The 14,721-nt window shown below is 37.6% G+C and overlaps 1 protein-coding gene across 1 annotated transcript in view; it reads right to left on the bottom strand.

Moving 5' to 3' along the window:
• Nucleotides 1-3,057: 3,057 nt before the first annotated feature.
• Nucleotides 3,058-14,721, bottom strand: part of LOC149165105 (large ribosomal subunit protein eL36y-like) — a 28,320-nt gene continuing 16,656 nt past the window's right edge. Inside the window, exons 3-4 of the mRNA XM_089432240.1 lie at nt 3,668-3,747; nt 3,058-3,339 (exon numbers count right to left, since the gene is read on the bottom strand). Coding sequence (XP_089288366.1) covers nt 3,717-3,747 — 31 coding nt within the window. The 3' untranslated portion in view covers nt 3,058-3,339; nt 3,668-3,716. The remainder of the gene's footprint in view (nt 3,340-3,667; nt 3,748-14,721) is intronic.

Below are 14,721 nucleotides of genomic sequence, written 5' to 3' on the forward strand. Positions count from 1 at the left end.
ATGTAAAAGCTAAATGGCGACCTAACCAAACCTCCAATCAATAAATGTGGCCTTGGAGAATTCATAGGCGATACATCTACCTCTACCATGAGTTTGGAGTGAATAAGAGTCTGAAAACAAACTACTACAAAAAACTCTATGTTGCTACAAGATTGCTACAAGAGTTTGCCAACTAGTCTAAATCTCACCGAATGACAAGAAAATCAAATGAAAATAATATGGGGTGAATTTTGTTATTAAGGAGGATGCCCTAGGAATCTAGTACAAGTGGAACCACTCAAAAATTCCCTTCTTAACATGTGCTAAAAATTAGCATAAAATTACTACTTTAAAAACCAAAAAATTCAGAATCAGTGAGCTAGTTAACCTACAAAATGCCTAACTTGATTAAGTGGAAATGAGATGGGGTAAATTTTGTTATTAATTAGGATGTCTTAGGACTCCAATTCAAGAGGAATCACTCAAAAATATCGTCATTAACATGTACTAAAAGTTAACATAAATTTACTATTGTTTTGCTACAAGATTGTTGGGAATGATTGTATATCTACTTTATTAACCAAATCAAAGTTCCTACTAGGCCTATGAACCTATTTTATTCATATTTATGGTATTATGATAGTTATTGGGTGGTCCGGAATATTGTGGGGCAAATTGGAATGCATTTGGAGGCTTTTTCCGTAGTGCTAAAGGATCAGAGTATAGAGTGCTACAGGATCAGACCTGAGAGCAATTTGTGTGCTTAGGTGTTCTAAAGGCGAGAAATGGTGGGATAAGGTAGGGGAAGGGTGTATGAATCCCTTGTCAAACCTATTGCTCCCCAAGACCCCATCTGGCACAAGGAAATATGCACTTAGTGGCCTATAACAAATCTGAAAAGTGATCTCGGTAAACAGTATGCTTGAAGAGATTGTTGGGGAAGGAAGGAAAGTGTTGGTGATGGACTGACAAGTGTAAATGACAATGCCCAACACCACAAACCCATACCCTGACTTGAACGTAATATAGATTGTTCTTTTGATGCTTGAAAAGACTGCCAAACAAATGATTGAATTGCAGAAAACAGAGATGAAAAAGGAAACTAATTCAAGATCTAACTATTGCAATAGGATATTAACTATGTTTTGGCTTACCAACACAATATCTACAACCACACTTCCCACAAGGGAGATGATTGACAGACCGGAACAAGCCACTTTCTCATAAATAAATTCTGCTAGAGAGCAACTGGACAACCTCCAGCAGAGATGAAAAATGAAACTAATTCAAGATCTAACTATTGCAATTGCATATTAACTATGTTTTTGGCTTACCAACACAATATCTACAACCACACTTCCCACAAGGGAGATGATTGACAGACCTGCACAAGCAACTTTCTCATAAATACATTCTGCTAGAGAGCAACTGGACAACCTCCAGCGTATTCAGCGACGTACCAATGACCATCTTTGCAACTTGGAAGCTCGAGTGGAGCACATCGACTTCCACATTCATGACAATGTTGGGTATTTCGCAACTCCTCCTGTAATGCCTCCCCACGCCCCTCCCTGACATGTTGTTGTCAACTCAGGCTTCCTTTTGTGTCTATTTTAGTAGCGTAAGGCCTCAGCGCTTATCGGAAATAATGTATGTAATCTGTCTGCACTGGTGCTCCAGTCCCCAATCTCAGAATGTCTGTCTGTCCCAAGAGAGTGGGGACTGTTGAGATCTTTTTTGTAAGCCATACTAGTTTGAAAATCTAATGAAAACAATTTTGAGCGACAAAAAAAAAAACACGAACAACTAAATAAAACTAGCAATTCCCAAACAATAGGTCCCAACAATATTTTGTGTGTGGATATTAAAACCACTGACATTAGCACACACACCTATCAAACATGGGAGTTAAAACCTTTGCCAAAATTATCATTCACAAGCTCCATAACAAAGACATACTACATAGCATTCCAGCACACACTGCTTCAATACTACTTTTTTCCTGAAGAAACAGTTTAGTTAGGGGACATCCGGACATTCCACGGAACCATGAGTGACTTCTCCCGGTTCTCCCCATCTTCATTGGGAGAGGAAATCCCCCACTTCCCTTCCAAAGGGAGACTTCACCCTGCAGTCCCCTGCCACACTGCATTTCATAAGGTATTCAATCAACTTGATTGTCATGCAAGAAATACAGTGCTGTCCTCATAGGCATGAGAGTGCTTTGTCAAACTATTCTGACCAAACATGTTTCATTGTAATAAAACATATACAACGTGATGATGACTTAAAAATAAGAGTATATGATTTTATCTTTTGTAACAGACAGTCTTAGTTCAAGAATAAACCTTATGACCAAATATGTTTCATTGGAATAAAACATATACAACGTGATGATGACTTAAAAATAGAGTATATGATTTTATCCTTTGTAACAGACAGTCTTAGTTCAAGAATAAATACAAGGTTTATCACGGATCCAAGTCTATTGGTCTTTAAGTCATCTTGAAACTTAGTAAAAGTAAAAAAACAATGTGGAACTATGAAGTACAAAACAATGTGCTAGAGTGTTACTGAACGTTGCTTCCTTGCTCCGCTTCCATAATAAAGAGGAAACCAAAAAATAGAAATAAGCAACATCAAAATTGAGAAAGCTACTTCTGCAACCAAAGTATAAATTTAGTGTTAAAAAACAGCGTGTTATGCCATTTAGTAATAAAGTGATAGAAAAACCACAATGAGAATTTGTTGCATTTGCAGGCTATAATTTATATATATATATATAGCATCCCCGTTAGTTGAAGGGGATTACATAAAAATAAAAACTATTTGCACTATCACAGCCTTTGGTTTTAACTAGACTTCCCTCAAACTAAGGAGAAACAATGCCAAAATCTAAGATGTAAAAACTGCTTAGTAAAAGTAAAAAACAATGCGGAACAATGAAGTACAATACAATGTGCTAGAGTGTTACTGAATGTTGCTTCCTTACTCCGCTTCCATAATAAAGATGAAACCAAAAAATTGAAATAAGCAACATCAAAATTGAAAAGGCTACATCTCCAACAAAAGTATAAATTGAGCGAAAAATAAGAGTGTTATGCCATTTAGTGATGAACTGATAGTAAAACCACAATGAGAATTTGTTGCATTTGAAGGCGATAATTTAAAAATATATATATAACATCCCCGTTAGTTGAAGGAGATTACATAAAAATAAAAACTATTTGCACTATCACAGCCGCTGGCTTTAACTAGACTTCTCTCGAACTAAGGAGAAACAAAGCCAAAATCTAAGATGTAAAAACAGCCCAACAACAAAGCTAGAAAGATTACTTCTTCTCAGTGGTACCAGCAGCCCTGAAATAAACCAATCAGCAGGACAGTCTGTCAAACTTTTGAATCAACTAAGATTAGATTGTTAACAAAAATGTCAGAGCTACATATGCATACCAATAAACAAATATTTTAAGCCAGATTAGCAATTTTGCGATCAACATCATTTCCCAAAATCTAAAAATATGGAAACAAAATAACGCTTGAATTATAAGTTCACTACAACTATCAATTTAACAGATCGCAAGCAAAGAAGAGGATTTTGTAGCTAGCAAGATTCCAAATACCAAAAAATAATAACAACCTCCATAAAGAAGTAAAATTTAAATTACAAGTCTTCCTTGAAGCTTACCTGATCAAATACCAGATGTAAAAACTGCCCAACAACAATGCCAGAAATATTACTTCTTCTTCTCAGTGGTACCAGCAGCCCTGAAATAAACCAATCAGCAGGACAGACTGTCAAACTTTTGAATCAACTAAGATTAGATTGTTAACAAAAATGTCAGAGCTACATATGCATATCAATAAACAAATATTTAAAGCCAGCTTAGCAATTCAGCAATCAACGTCACTTTCCAAACGCTAAAATATATGGAAACAAAATAATGATGAAATTATAAGTTCACTACAACTATCAATGTAACAGATCGCGAGCAAAGAAGAGCATTTTGTAACTAGCAAGATTCTACATACCGAAAAATAATAACCTCCATAAAGCAGTAAAATTTAAATTACGAGTCTTCCATGAAGCTTACCTGATCAAATACCAGGTGAGGAACAAGAACCAGGGTCTGCATCCAGCTGACAGGCTAGTCTATCATTGACCATGTCTAGTTTGATGATAGGCACCACCTTAAGTGTTTGATCTAAAGTTATAATTTGTTATCTTCAACACACCCCTTCCTGATTTAATTAGACTTGCAAGCTGTACCCAGTTCAATGAGAACCAGACTAACTTGGACTTGCCTGTATCTTGGACTGGCTGAGCATTTCAACAAAGCTTTTTGGGTAAAGCTTTGTTATATCTTTAGCCTTGCCAAGTCATTCACCTATCCAAGTCTAGCTACTTTGCCTCCTAGTTATCTTAAGCCTGCCCTGGCTCTAATACCATGTTCAAAACTAGGAAGGTCAAGACTTACCTTAGCTGAGAGGCCATTCCACCGCTGAGCTGGTTGCACTTTTATGGCAGAAATGCTTTAAAAAGATTTTAATACTGTGTAGATTGCACAAAATGTTCTCTCTGAAGTAAAACCAAAGTCTCACAGGCTCTAACAACAGCAAAAGTGATCAGTCTCAGCTGGTTACAAGCCTTGAAACCAAGATTTGAGTAGAGAGCTATGTTGCACGAAACTTCTAGGAACCCGACGTTTCAGGACGTACCCGTACCCGAAACTCGACCATCATGTAATCATCTGTGAGAGCTAATACATACTTGGTTTTCCTTCTAAACTGTCATCTATGGGTCTTATTCCCTTTTTTCTTCCAAGATAGTGTGTTATTCACTTATTTATAAATTTCTTTTTATATATTTATATATATTATAATATATATGGCATTTCAACTAACATTGCCATTTTTGGGAGGTGACATTTCTAAACATACCCATTTCGGAAACTCTGAAACGTTTCAGCACTTCGTGCAACTTAGGTAGAGAGCAAAGTGTTCAGAATAATGAAGAAACCTAAAATGAGGTCTCCAGACCAGTGTTCCAGAAATTCCAATTTCTCCCAATTTTTCTGATTTTTTTAAAGTGAGCAAGTTTTCTCAGCTTTTTAAGACCATGTTTATACTGTGTCTATATTTCCCTATATTTTCCCTGACTTTTCGGATATCCTCAATTTTTCCAATATCTCCAATTTTATCAGCCCCAGCAATATATTGTCAATACGGATATACGCAAAATTTCCCGAGACTTGAAGCAGAAAAACAAATGTCAACCATTTATCAGATTCAAGGCCCATGATTAGGATGAACAGAAAGCAAGACCAATGAGCTAATAAAGAATCAGAGGGGGTCATCTAGATTCTAATTTGCTTAATGTGTATCCCATTCTAATCAAATTCTCTTAGACAACCAACCTATGGTAAAGAATGCATGCATCACCTATGGTAACAAATGGATGCATCTGCAAAAGCAATCAAATCATATTTTTCCATTGTTTAAAAAAATAAAAGAATTTTCCTAGCAGGAATATTTTCCTTAAGAATGAACACCTTGACAAGCCCAGTCTGTAACAGGAAATGAAGCTGGAATTTGATAAAAATAGGACCTATCTTTTCAGCGTCCCAGTATTAAAGAATTAAAAAATCATTTTACATGACTTAAACTTCAAGTAAGCAAGAAAGAACTCATTAAAGTACATGAAATTGCCTTTGATGTCCAGCACTGATATCTTGGCAAAGTCTACTGGCTTGTTTGCCACATAGTAACAGAATTCAGCCACATTTGCCTTTTCTGTACAGAATTTTGGCGCTGGTACAAAGCTTTGGTGAATTTTGGTATGGTACAAATATGATATGATCAACATACTTTTTATTGTATCTGATATTAACACACCTCGTGTATTTGATACCCAATGACGCATAAACTTAAAAAAAATAAAGGCCAAAAACCTCAAAATATTTAAAAACTAGGAAATCTTGAATACATCTCTAAATACAAATTAATCACAAAATTTTCAAGAAATGGATTATTTTTTCAGCTTTATTAGGCATTGTTGAGGCCGGAACTCTTTTATGAGATGTATACTTGATTTTTTTTGTTACATATTTTTCCATATCAAACCATATTTAAACTCGAATTTGTATGCAACTATTGCTACTGCAGTTTGTTGCTTGTATTTGGACCATTTTTCTGGAGTCTGAAGTTTGGCTTGATTTTGGTTAAAGATTGTGTTAGTCCTTTGAATGCTTCTAATTCTCATCTGATGCTTTACTGAAAACTTTGTTGTGGCTTAATTGATTTGATCTGAGTCATTAATTAGATTTGGGTATCACTTGCTCAGTCAGGAAAACATTTTGTTTATAAATCTTTCATGTTTATTAGAGCAGCATAGGCTATCAGGCTTAATATATGGCTTTGGTTATGCTCTAGTCGTTCAATGTGCTTGCCATAATTATTATTGTTTTCTTTATGTATTTACTAGGTGTTTTTATTTCTTTTGAATTCGTGTCATCGCTTAAGCATCTGCATCTTTTAGAATCTACTAATCTTGTTTCATGTCTCATTTGAAAATCCTTAATGGTATTCAGAAAGGGAAATGAGCTCTTCTCTGCTTAGCAAATGGAAAAATGGTCTAATTATTAGAATCCTACATAATCATCATAGGACACCTATTGGCATGAGACTGACATTCCTCTAATTTCACTAAATGGGTATATCGGTAAGGACTTGAAGCTCTATACTCAAAAGGAAACGGTCTGTTTTCTCAACTTCCTCAGAAATCTTGAGATGATCACAACGAGCAGCTATTGGATAATAGGCGGGGATTTCAACATAATTCGCTCTCTTGCCGAATAGAGAGGCAGTATCATACTGCTTGCGTTGGTACTCCAAGCCTCCCAGTGATCTAATTGAGGATCTTAGCCTAGTGGATATGGAAACCAACAATGGCAATCTTACTAGGAATAATCAGCAGGGGGGGGAAGGTTGCTGTGGCCTCCCGGCTAGACAGATACCTAGTGTCAAAAAGCCTCATCGAGTCAGGTAAAGAAATGGAAGCTTCACTTCTCCCATGTCATGGTTCAGATCATTGACCCATCTGTCTACAGTTAGACTAGGGAGGAAGCTCTATGAGTAATTTTGAACAGTTGTGGAAAGAAGCTCCAATCATAAAATGCACCATCATGCACATTTTTCAACAAAAATGAAATACATCAAAACAATCCCCCAAGGATTGGAATATTCATGAGGCCAAAGTTCAAACACCAGCTTCAAGAAGAAATGGAATAAGTACAAAGGAAAATAATGGCAAAAACACAAGATCAGGGAAACAAAGAAACTCAATTTGTTGCACAATGGGAGGAAAGGCAAGCACAGTAGGAGATCCTATGAAAACAAAATCAAGAATTCAGTGGTTAAAGGAAGGTGATCACAACACTAGTTTCTTTCACAAGGCCATGATATAACACAGACCGCACAATCGCATCACACACATAAAGAACCCCCAAGGGAAAAAATTGGAAAACTATCAAGACATGGAGGAGGAGCTAAAATCCTACTACCAGTAATTACTCATAGAACCAATTCGAGACAGGCGGCAAGCTATAGCTAAAATAACTGGGAACATTCCTAGAATCGCCTCTCAGGAGCAAAACAACTTTCTCATGAACAAGATCTCTCTCTATAAGAAGTGCAACGAGCTGTGAAAGATATGTAGGGAACTGCCCCAAGCCCTGGTGGCTTCACAATGGAATTCTTTCAAGCTTGTTGGAATATTCTAGGTCGAGATCTATGAGAAGTGGTGGAGCACTCTTATAGATCTGCCACAGTCCTAGCCACTCTAGATGCAACCTTTATCGCTCTAGTCCCCAAAGGCAACAAAGGAGAAAAGACCAATTGCTCTGCAATGTTGTATACAAAATAATCTCCAAAGTCATAGCCAATAGACTAAAGCCCATTTTGCCTACAATCATCTCAATAGAGCAAACAGGATACATTGAAGACAACCAACTCATTTTGCCTACAATCATCAAAAGGGATACAATGTACATTGAAGGCGGGCTGATATTGGACAGCATCTTATTACCCCATGAACTCATACACTCTCTAGGTCACCAAGAAACCAGGTATGTTCATAAAATTGGATCTCTCCAAAACATTTGATAAACTTAGTTGGCAATATATCTATCATATGCTTTCAGCCTTCAGCTCCACAGAAAAATGGATTTTTTGCATCTTAGCTCTGGTTTCTAAAGCTTTCTTCGTTATCATGCTTAATGGTTCACCAACAACCACCTTTGCTCCTACCAAAGGCATTCGTCAAGGAGATCCTCTCTCCCTTTCTTTTCCTGCTAATGGCAGAGGGCCTAAGCATATATATTAAAGCCAAAGCAAGTCACAACCACATCAGGGGCCTCAGATTGTATCCAGAATCTAAAGCCACCTCTCACCAGCAATTTGTTGATGACACACTACTAATGGGCCATCCCTCAGCCAAACAAGCTAAAGCTTTTAAGAAAAACCAAGAGAACTTTTAGGAAACTTCCAACATGGATATCAATGCTAGCAAATATCAGATCTTTTCTAACACCCTCAATCAACACGGCTCAACATCTTTCATCTCCTCGAAATCCAAAAAAGCTCTCTCCCCTCCAAACACTGAGGAGCTCCTCTCCTAGAAAATTCCTTGAGGCTTACCTCTTGGGAAGTGTTGTTAACCAAGTTCGAAAAGAAATTATCATGTTGGACCTTTCAGGCTCTCAACCTTCCAGGGCATCTCCCTCTCCTTAAATCTAGTCTACAAGCTATGTCCCTGAAAGTTGGAAACCAAAGGATGGCCAGGGAAGAGTATATCCACTATTAGCAAATTACAAAGGTTCCAAAAGTTCTCCCCTTGCATATCTGCAGAACAGGGAAGGATGGCCAGGGAAGAGTATATCCACTATTAGCAAATTACAAAGGTTCCAAAAGTTCTCCCCTGATCAGGTGCTCATGTCCTAAGTGTCGTAAAATGCTCAAAATTTAAAATGCTCAGAACTGGTTCAAAGTTGAACGACTGGAAAGTGCTCGTCTTCCTGATTCCGGCACCTCAAACGGTTCGAAAAAGGGTCACTGTATGAGAAAGTTATGCCAAAAACAAAATCGCCCAATAACCCTTAATTTTTGAATTTAAAAAAATAATATATATATATATATATTAAAAAAGAATATTCCACAAAATATTCCTTGGAATATTCCTTTTGGACAGCGAATCAATGGCTGCCACGTGGCAAGCCCAGAGGCCGCCACATGGCTGGGATGATGTCAACAACAATGGGCGCATATATTTAAAATTTTGGGAGTTCAAAGTTTTGAACCCACGACCTCATCTACCACAATACAACGACTTACCGTTAGGCCACGGGAGCGGATCTTGTCATATGGGCAAAAAAAAGGTGATTTAAATTTTAAACTGTTTGTTGGGCGGGAAATGAAGGGGGCCAGCCCCCATTCCATATGACCTCGGGCCCAGAACCTAGGGCTTAAGCCCCAACCGCCAGCACACTAACCACCAGCGCGCAATCCGAGGTAAACGGTCACATGCACATTTAATGTAACTGCAGTCAAGTTGGCGGGAATAATGGCGGAGCGCCAAATTTGGCGGCCGCTCCAAAATTGGCAGGCTTATCTGGCCTCCAACTACAGTTAGCTAGAGTTTTTCTAGGGGCAGACTGGAGAAACTTTAATTGGCCATAACTTTGGCTAGGAAAGGCGGTTTTGGACGAATTTTTTTTTGATTTGGGTATTTTCGACCTTCTGAAGCCATTGGTGCAGGTCTTACAGCCATCTGAGGTCATTTGCAGAGGTTTTGGAGCCGTGAAAGTTCTAGGAGCCACCAGGGCCCAGTATTGTGAAGACTGTATAGGGTTGCAGGTATCCATTGGAGGTGAACCAGTAGTCAATCCTGAAGGATTCAAGTGTTCTGAATCCGTTTTTACCATCTATTCCACCTGTAGATGCTTCTATTCAGTTGTATATTCAATTTGAGCATTTAATTAAAACAAGGACAAGCCCATTTAGGAGCTTTGGACCCAGCAGACGTAGCCCAGGAAGGGTGAACTGCTTTATCAACTTCTTTTGCATCTGTGGTTGATTTATTTTGCAGAACAAATTCGTTTTAGTGTGTTAAACAATAAAAGGAAATAAATCTACTATGCTTAAATGGGTCAGGAACAGCTGAAAATTTCATTTGTTTTCTTTCTGCAAGACACGGAAATCTTTTAAACATGTATATTTCTGAATTGAATACCTTGCAAACAATTTACAAGTAGTTTCAAATTCAGATCATCCCCTTGCATATCTGTAGAACAAGGAAAAAAGTCACAGACAAATTGGCATATGAAGGAATTTCCACGAGAAACCAAGTCTTAGACTCACAATGGGACAAAATTGATCAAGAACCTCTTCAAACAATATGCAACAACATGATGCAGAGGACTTTCCTACCCCAACATCGAGTGGGCATCAAAAGTGTCATCATACAATAATGATGTTGACAAGTTGTTGGTCCAGTTGGCTTCACACTACTGTGAACGTCTTCTACATATCATTTGTGGTGATTTCGTCGCAAAAGAGCTCGTGTGAACTTTGGCTAGTCGGGATGGTTGTATGGTCTCAAAGGGCGGTGAGGTTAGCTAATTCTACAAGAATTTTGTATCCCATTATGAATGAGCCAGAGATGATTATAGCAAGTTATGGCGAATTAGTAGTTGAGGTTGATGATGAGGGTATCAACGAGGTTAAAGGAGGCACCATGCATTTTCGCTCTACATGGCCTAAATACATTGCAGAGACTGGAAAAGCATGACCAGAAGGCAACTTGCCCAATATGTGCAATTGTACAACAGGGGTGAGCTTTCTCGTTGCATGGTCTTATTATCTCATAATATTCATTCACAGTTTTGTGGCTTTGGTATTGTGTCAATCGTCATTTTTTGGCCCATCACGTGGGTTTTTACTTTCTCTCCAGGGAGTAGGCTACTATAGAGTCAACTCACTTTTGCAAGCCTAGCATCCTTGGGTTACTAGTCGATGGTATTTTATATCAGTCATTAAAAGCTAAGAACTCCAATATCTTAACCAAACAAATTCTCCATTGGCTTATGGTTGGTTGGCGAGTGATCCTACCCCTTCACATCTTTGGTTATTTTCTTGGGATGCCTAGGTCTCTCGTCCTCTGGTTACCCTTCCAAATCTATTTCACTTCAGGAGGCATTACCTTTCTCATTCTCATCTCACAATCAATGTGATTGTGCTCCCTATGTCAGTTTCCTTTTATCTTGTTTCCCCTCTGCTTTCAATCTATTTTGCATTTGCCCTAAACTTCTAAATGTCCCCATTCTCACTTGTCTCCATTGGCATGGCTCATGGTACACAAAGCAAAGGCGAGAGCGCAACTGGTAGCAGAGGCGATGGTTGTCATAGTTAGCACCTCACGAAGCCTCTACCCACTACTTCAAGAGCTCAAATGGCAACTGAGGAGGTGGCTCAAAGTTTCAACAAGTGCACTCCTCCCAATATCCAAAGCCACATTACTTCGATTGAGGAAGAGGCATGAATCAAACGTTGTTCAATTTTTTATGCAACATGATGGATGAAGTCGAGTCTTAGGTACCTGACACTAGTTGCATTGGTTCCCGAAAAACCAGATACCTAAGGACAGTTGATGTATATTTTCATATTAAAAAACAGTGTTAGGCAGAGCTATGCATGATAAAGCAGAGGCTCAACAAGAGAACCAAGTGCAATTGGATAACATAGAGCATCAATTGGCAAAGATGGACCAGAAAATCAACATTTTAACAAATTGTCTTGCTAATATAACTTTTATTGATCCACAGGATGCAAATCATCCTGAAACAATCCAAGTGGATTCACCTACCAATTAATGATGTTCATCTTAGTTTTATTGGCAATTTCACTTTTGTGTTTATGTTAATGGACAAGTTCTAGTTAGATTTTGTCACCTACTAGGAGAGTTGCCATAGGCTTATAGGGCCCCACTCAAGCCATTTTGTTATGTAGTAAGCAAAATAGTAGACAAACATGGATATCCTATGGACAAAAAGCATTGTTGTGCTATATGTCTAGTTTCTCAAGTGGAAAAAGCCAGTAGCCGCAACTCAACACTATTTGAATGTATCTTTTTTATTTTATAATATAACTATGGCTAAATTAACAAAAAAAATGACTCGAAGATCTTCCAAAAACTGCCTAAGATTAGCTCTCATGACCTTTTGTGGTTTCAAGATATAAAAAGAATGGGCATGTTGAGTAGACCTTCAGCCCTTTAATGAAATGCATAAATAGGGTTTGTTTCCATAGATTTTAATGATTGCAAAATATGCATATTATGAGCATATTCATCTAGTCCAGTGTAGTCTAGTCCATTATGTCTAGGCTAGCTTCCAAATGGTACCAGAGCCTGTGTCACTACTTTAACACATGCAATTAGGCTAGAGCATCACATTATATCTAAAGAGGATAGCATACAATGTTGCATTTTCTCCTTTATCCCATTGATTCATCGTTTGGCTACTATTCAGGATCTAAGATGGATTAGTTGTGTTTCAATAACTACTTCTAACAAATCAGCAAATGCATAAGTTAAATATGGCCAACTCCACCATTTACAACTCAAAGTGAAAACGCAAAAATAAATAACAGAAAATCTACTCAAACATTTAAAAGGAAGTGGACATACAAAGTCTTTAAACATTGGCTAGTTCAAACTAGTAGCCAGTCAAACCGACCAATCAGATAGGCCTAGGTAATGAACTAGTAGAAAAACTCAATTTGTGGGTCAATGTATATCGTGCCGATTTGGCACCTAACCAGTATAACTCTGCCCTAACCGACATGTCCTAACCCCAACTGATTAATCAGATCTCACATGTGTGGGGGGAAGTCCAAGACCCACCACGGTGGCAGTTTTTTGGGTGGTTTTGAGGGATATCAGGGGTTGTTTTCCTCCCAAAATAGACCCCCCTTTTAACTCTAAAACCAAGCCTCCCCCTCCTAAACCTAACCAAAAAACCTAACTCAAACCCGGGAATGCTAGCAATCGGTGGTAATAATGAATTCTTCAAGTAAAAAGCCTTTTACTTAAATTTTCAACATTACCATTAATTGTTTCAATATATTTGAAAGTGGTTCCAACCTTATTGGACTTTATATGGACAAGGTAGACCGTAGAATCCATATCCCTCTCAACATTCGATAGACTTAACAGTTGCAATATTTTAAGATTGGTATTGTTGCAACATTTTCATTGAATTTTGTCATGTATGAGGGCACGGGATTGGAATTTAATCAAGAGCACGAAGACCTTTATGTACCATAATGTTGATGGCATTGACTGTTGAACTCCTCTGATGTTGGTGGTATTGATTGTCGAACTCCTCTACCATGGCCATAACAAAAATGTACCATTCACTCAAACCAAAATAATGTTATAGTCATGTTTAAGCTTTTTCTACCATATTATAAGGTTGAGGAGACAAACCCTTCACTTAAACCAAAATCATTGGTAAGGCATGTTAACCTTTTACAATTTCTACCATATTATAACGTTGAGAAATATGAGTTTGAAGGCTTTGAGCTAGATCTTGTTTATGTAGCTCTTGTTGATGATCCATTTCTAACAGTGGCGAATCAATGATGAGTTTGATGAGTGACCATCTTGATTAGTGATTTTTGGTGGGCCAACAGCCCAATAACTTGTAGCACTGTTTATGGATTCTAGAGGCCATTTAGAGCCTCATTGATTATGTATTTGTTGTTGATATATATGTATTGCACTCGATGCCATTTTGATATATTCACCCTTACACGATATATAGATGAGCAAAATTTTAATATTTTGCATCTTATGGTATGGAATCATGGCTTGAAATCGTAAATTAAATTTTTCGTTGAAAATAATTATTTTATGTATTTTTTCAAATCCGGTTCGAAACCAAATTAGATAGATATTAATTAAAAGGGTACTAAGGAGGTGTTTCCTAGTGACTTTTGTCTTTGCCCTAGGATAACACATGAGACACTTTAGTCACTTTATGTGGTACAAAAGTACAAAGTAATTTATTATATCAAAGCTACTTTATGTTTTTAAAGTGACTTTATGAGAAAAAGTACATAGTACCTTATAGTATTAAAGTCATTTTATGTTTTAAAGTGACTTTATGTAGAAAAAGGTACAAGGTACAAAAACAACATTAAAGTGACTAGGGAGGCTCTTAACGAAGGGGGAGACATAAAAGTGGGTCAATGGGAGATTACATCTCTAGCCATGATCAAGTACGGTTGAGATCTAATCTCAACCATTGATCATAGAGTTAGGGCTTCACTTCATTATGAGAGACTAAAAAGGGAGAAACGGCAAACGAGAGCATTTATTCTTCAAGTGTAGAATTGGATGAGGAGAGGAGAAGAGAAGGTTGAAATAGCTTCAAGAGATATTGATATAGCTTCAAAGAGAGGTTGAGATAGCTTCTACAAAAGGAGGCTCTCATATTCTTCATGTGCATTTGTTGAAGAAGTGAAGAGAGGACGAGAACAAGGATGCTAAGACACATTTGCTCAAAGGAGAGAAATCTACAGTAACTTGGAGAGATTCCACAGCACTTGTGTTAATTTTTGGTATGTTCTATGCTTAGAGCAATTTATTTCAATTTTCACAGTTAGCTCAATATCTTTTCCAGA

This window comes from Pinus tabuliformis, chromosome 5_1 (assembly GCF_031772625.1).
Source record: "Pinus tabuliformis cultivar Carrire ecotype Pingquan chromosome 5_1, CPIR1, whole genome shotgun sequence".
Classification (NCBI taxonomy): Eukaryota; Viridiplantae; Streptophyta; class Pinopsida; order Pinales; family Pinaceae; genus Pinus; species Pinus tabuliformis.